Here is a 5,000-nt window from a genome sequence, read left to right as displayed (position 1 = left end):
GTCGCCCCTAACTGCCCTCCCCTGCAGGCCTGATCGCCCCCAACTGCCCTCCCCTGCAGGCCTGGTCGCCCCTAACTGCCCTCCCCTGCAGGCCTGGTCGCCCCTAACTGCCCTCCCCTGCAGGCCTGGTTCCCCCCTAACTGCCCTCCCCTGCAGGCCTGGTCGCCCCTAACTGCCCTCCCCTGCAGGCCTGGTCGCCCCCAACTGCCCTCCCCTGCCGGCCATCTTGTGTCCACCTGGGGGCAGTCCACGTACATCCTAGCGACCGGTCGACCAGGTGGACTGTCTGCCCCCTGGTGGTCAGCGCACGTCGCCGCAGCCAGCCGCTGTCATCAGCCTACGACGCCCCGATTGGCCGGACAGCGGCCAATCAGAGGACGGGACCCTGAGCACCTCAGGGCTTTTATTCCCCAGGATGCACCGTGCGGCCCAGCGTCAGGGACCCTCACTTACCGATGATCACACGCATGCCGAGGAGCGCCAGGCGCCGGCAGGTCGCCAGGCCAATGCCCTCTGTGCCTCCGGTCACTATGGCAACGCGGCCCGGTTGCGGGGCAAAGACTGTGCAAGTGGGAGGAGAGGAGAGAAGTAAAGAAGGGGGACATGTAGGGGACATGGATTCAGGTTTGGGTTTCGATACAGGATTAGAACGTATGGTTAGTTTTTATTTAGTTAGTTAAAAAAAAAATAATGATAATATATAGCCGAAACCGGTGTGGCTCAGTGGATAGAGCGTCGGCCTGCGGACGGAAGGGTCCCGGGTTCGATTCCCGGTCAAGGGCATGGGCCTCGGTGGCTGAGGGCACATCCCCAGTGGGGGGCGTGCAGGAGGCAGCGGATGGATGATTCTCTCTCTCTCATCATCGATGTTTCTGACTCTGTATCTCTTGCTCTTCCTCTCTGTGAAAAATCAATAAAATATATATTTAAAAATATATATATATATGTATTTTTTTAAAATATATTTTATTGATTTTTTTTTTTTACAGAGAGGAAGGGAGAGAGCTAGAGAGCTAGAAACATCGATGATGAGAGAGAAACATCGACCAGCTGCCTCCTGCACGCCCCCCACTGGGGATGTGCCCTCAGCCACCAAGGCCCATGCCCTTGACCGGAAATCGAACCCGGGACCTTCCAGTCCGCAGGCCGACGCTCTATCGACTGAGCCACACCGACCAGGGCAGGAAAAAATATATATATATTTTTTTTAAAAATTACTATGTCTATCTAACCCCAACAGAAGCGCCACCAAACATCCATCTTGACATAACATGATTTACTTATATATTTAGCCGAAACCGGTTTACCTCAGTGGATAGAGCATCAGCCTGCGGACGGAAGGGTCCCGGGTTCGATTCCCGGTCAAGGGCATGGACCTTGGTGGCTGAGGGCACATCCCCAGTGGGGGGCGTGCAAGAGGCAGCTGATCAATGACTCTCTCTCATTGATGTTTCTAACTATCTCTCTCCCTCTCTGTAAAAAAATCAATAAAATATATTTTTAAAAAATCAATAAAAAAAATATTTTTTTTTGATTAAATTATTATCTGTGTACATATTTTAACATGGCCCTCCACCTCTCTCCCATCCATACCCTCCCTCCCCAGAGTTTTGTGTCCATTGGTTGTGCTTCTAGGCATGCATACAAGTCCTTTGATTGATCTCTCTTATCTCCCCCAGATCTCCCTCCTCCCCTTCCCCGCTGTCACTGGACAGTCTGCTTGTTGCTTGACCGTCTGTATCTGTCGTTTTGCAAGGGCCCCTTCACTTGACACTTCAGAGAGGAGAGTTATGCTCTCAGAACTTGGAGGAGGGAGGGTTAGCTGGGGAAGACTAAATTTTAAATATATATATCAATATATATATTATATTGATTGTTTTACAGAGAAGAAGGAAGAGGGATAGAGAGTTAGAAACATCCATCCGCTGCCTCCTGCACGCCCCCCACTGGGGATGTGCCCTCAGCCACCACCAAGGTCCATGCCCTTGACCGGGAATCGAACCCGGGACCCTTCCGTCTGCAGGCCGACGCTCTATCCACTGAGCCAAACCGGTTGGGGCTATATCTGTCTTTTTGGTTCATCCGTGTATCACATGTTCTTGATTATCCATGAAATGAGTTGAGGTCCTGTGCGGTGTGTGTTTCTCTCTTTCATTGTATTGATTTTCAGAGAGGAAGGGAGAGGGAGGGAGGGAGAGAGAGAGAGAGAGAGAGAGAGAGAGAGAGAGAGGGAGAGAATCAGGGATTGGGAATTATTTGCACAATAACGCAGGCTAGTGGCCTGGGTTCCTTCACTGCTGGGGGGAGAAGGGAGGGGAAGGGGGCGGGGACGGGGATGGGGAAATGCAGACAGACTGGCCTCAGGCCTCAGGCCTCAGGCCAGGAACCACGTGTCTGTTACAAAGTATCAGCCCCCAAACGCCCACGGGGAAAATTTGTTTCGCAATAGAGTTACTTTTGCCCTAAAAAAAATAGCAAGACTCTGACCTGGCCGGTGTGGCTCAGTGGGTAGAGCGTCGACCTAGGAAACCCCCCCATCTCCCCCTCCAAGACCCCCGGGGACTCCAACCAGCGGTTTGGGGAGGGTCCGTGCGCGCCCCTCCCTCTAAGATCGGAAACGGGGCGCGATGAAACGGGGGGGGGTGTGGGGGGGAAACGATTTTGGGGGTTTGGATCAGGAAGTCCAGGCCCCGCCCCCCCAGACCCACCCAGCGTTTGGGGGGGGGGGTCCCTGGGGCTGGAACCAAGAGTGTCCAGGGCGCGCGCAACGGGTTTGGAGAGGGTCCCGCGCGCGCGCGCGCGCGCCTCTCCCTCTGGGACCGGAGACGGGACGCAATTGAACGGGAACAGCTGACTTTTGGGGTTCGGATCGGGGAGTCCAGGCCCCCCCCCACAGCCCCCCAGCGGCGGGGGGACCCCCGGGGCTGGAACCCAGAGCGTCCAGAGCGCGCGCAGCGGGTTTGGAGAGGGAACGGGGGCGCCCCTCCTTCTGGGACCAGAGACAGGGCCCGTTTAAAGGGGAAAGCAGGTGTTTGGGATTCGGATCGGGGGTCCAGGCCCCCCCACACCCACCCAGCGGTGGGGGGACCCCCGGGGCTCCAACTTAGGGCGCCCAGGTGTTTGGAGAGAGTCTGGCCCCTCCTCCCCGGGCGCGTCCCTCCCCGCGGGAACGGAGACGGGGCGCGATTTAACAGGAACAGCTGACTTTTGGGGTTCGGATCGGGGAGTCCAGGCCGCCCCACACACAGCCCCCCAGCGGTGGGGGGTACACCCAGGGCTGGAAGTTAGTGCGTCCAGGGCGCGCGCAACGGGTTTGGAGAGGGTATTTTTATTAGCGTTTACATTTTAATTATTTGCGCTGCGCTAGGACTGCTTTGGGTTGCTAACATGTTGTGCCATTTTACCACATTTCGGATGGGAATGGGGGGTGATGAGGACAACGATGGGAGACCATCATCAATAAAATAAATAAAAAATGAATTAAAAAAAAAAAACAGCTTTAGCAGTGCAGACAGGTGACTCGGACAAAATAATGATGGGACACGACTGTCTAACGGTAAATATGTTGTAGTGCACATAGAATAAAGTGTTTTTTAAAGAACTTATTCTGCAAAAAAAAAAAACAATAAAATTTTAAAAATGTAGAAAAAGAAAAAGAAATATCATTAATCAAAATTTTAAAAAATTAAAAAATAAAAATAAAAAGTCCCGACGCCGCGAGAGAAAGGGTTAAAAAATCGGGACTGTCCCGCCAAAAGCGGGACGCCTGGTCCCCTTGTTCTAGGACCGGAAACGGGGCACGATTTAACCGGAAACAGCCGCTGTTTGGGGTTCGGATTCAGGGGTCCAGACCCCCTAACCCCCACCCACTGGTGGGGGGACCCCCGGGGCTCCAAACTAGGGCGCCCGGCCCCGCCCCGCCTCCCCGCGCGCGCGCCCGCGACTCCGGGTCACGCGCGGCTTCCGGGCCGCCTGCCCCGACTTCCCACAACGCCCCGCTCCCCACCCACAAGCCCCCGCGCGCGCGTCACCTGGATCCGCGAAGCCGCCGAGGAGGCGGCGCAGCAGCTGCGACAGGATCACCGCCGCGCCCGCCGCGTAGACGCGCAGCGCCGCCCGCGCCGCGGACCAAGGCGACATAGCCGCGCGGCTCCTCCGGATCCTCCGTCTCCTCCCCGCGCGCCCCGGGGCCTGGGCCGCCCCGGGTCCGGCCCACCGGGGGGGCGGAGGGAGCCTGGTCCCGCCCGGGCTACGCCCTTCGTTGCTTCGGCCACGCCCCTTCGTGCGTAAGTCACGTCCCGCCCCGCGTAGATCACGTCCCTCCTTGCGTCGGCCACGCCCATTATGCGTAAGCCACGTCCCGTCCCGCGTAGATCACGCCCCTGCGTAGGCCACGCCCCTCCCTTTGTCGGCCACGCCCCTCCAGCCACACTCTTCCCTGCGTCGGTCACGCCCCATCCCCGCGTAGGCCACGCCCCTCCTTCAGCCACGCTCCTCCCTACTTTGTCACGCCCCGCCCCGCGTAGGCCCCGCCCCGCCCCCACGTAGAGCACGCCCCTCCCTGCGTTGGCCAAGCTCCTTCCGGCGTAGTCCATGCCCCCGCGCATGCCCCGCCCCCTGTGTCTCATTCATTCATTCACTTATTCACTAACCCATTCACTCATTCATCACTCATGCATTCACTCACTAATTCATGCATTCACTCATTCATACTCTCATTCACTCATTCATTCATTCATTCTCTCACTCCATTCATTCATTGACACATTCATTCACTCATTCACTCATTTATTGACTCATTCATTCACTCATTTATTCATTCACACATTCACTCACTAATTCATTTAGTCATTCAGTGATTCATACAGTCACTCAATCATTCATTCACTCACTAAGTTCATGCATTCACTCACTCATACACTCATTCATTCACTCATTCAGTCATTCAACCTCTCATTCATTCACTCATTTATTCACTAATTCATTCCATCCTCATTCAT

The 5,000-nt window shown here is 55.7% G+C and overlaps 1 protein-coding gene across 23 annotated transcripts in view; it reads right to left on the bottom strand.

Moving 5' to 3' along the window:
- The window catches only part of DHRSX (dehydrogenase/reductase X-linked), a 21,096-nt gene extending 16,830 nt beyond the window's left edge, over window positions 1–4,266 (bottom strand). For 22 of the 23 annotated variants that reach the window (XM_084907396.1, XM_084907379.1, XM_084907401.1 and 19 more), the window contains exons 1-2: window positions 4,032–4,265; window positions 454–561 (exon numbers count right to left, since the gene is read on the bottom strand). In XM_084907396.1, the coding sequence (XP_084763522.1) occupies window positions 454–561; window positions 4,032–4,140 (217 nt within the window). In that variant the 5' untranslated portion in view covers window positions 4,141–4,265. Of the gene's footprint in view, window positions 1–453; window positions 562–4,031 lie in introns of all 23 variants that reach the window. The other variant, XM_084907394.1, reaches the window with a different exon arrangement.
- Between the last annotated feature and the right edge of the window lie 734 nt (window positions 4,267–5,000).

This window comes from Pipistrellus hanaki (genome assembly GCF_964339955.1).
Source record: "Pipistrellus hanaki genome assembly, contig: scaffold_72, whole genome shotgun sequence".
NCBI classification, from domain to species: domain Eukaryota; kingdom Metazoa; phylum Chordata; class Mammalia; order Chiroptera; family Vespertilionidae; genus Pipistrellus; species Pipistrellus hanaki.
Note: the sequence above shows the minus strand (reverse complement) of the source record. Positions and strands in the feature narration are given on the sequence as shown.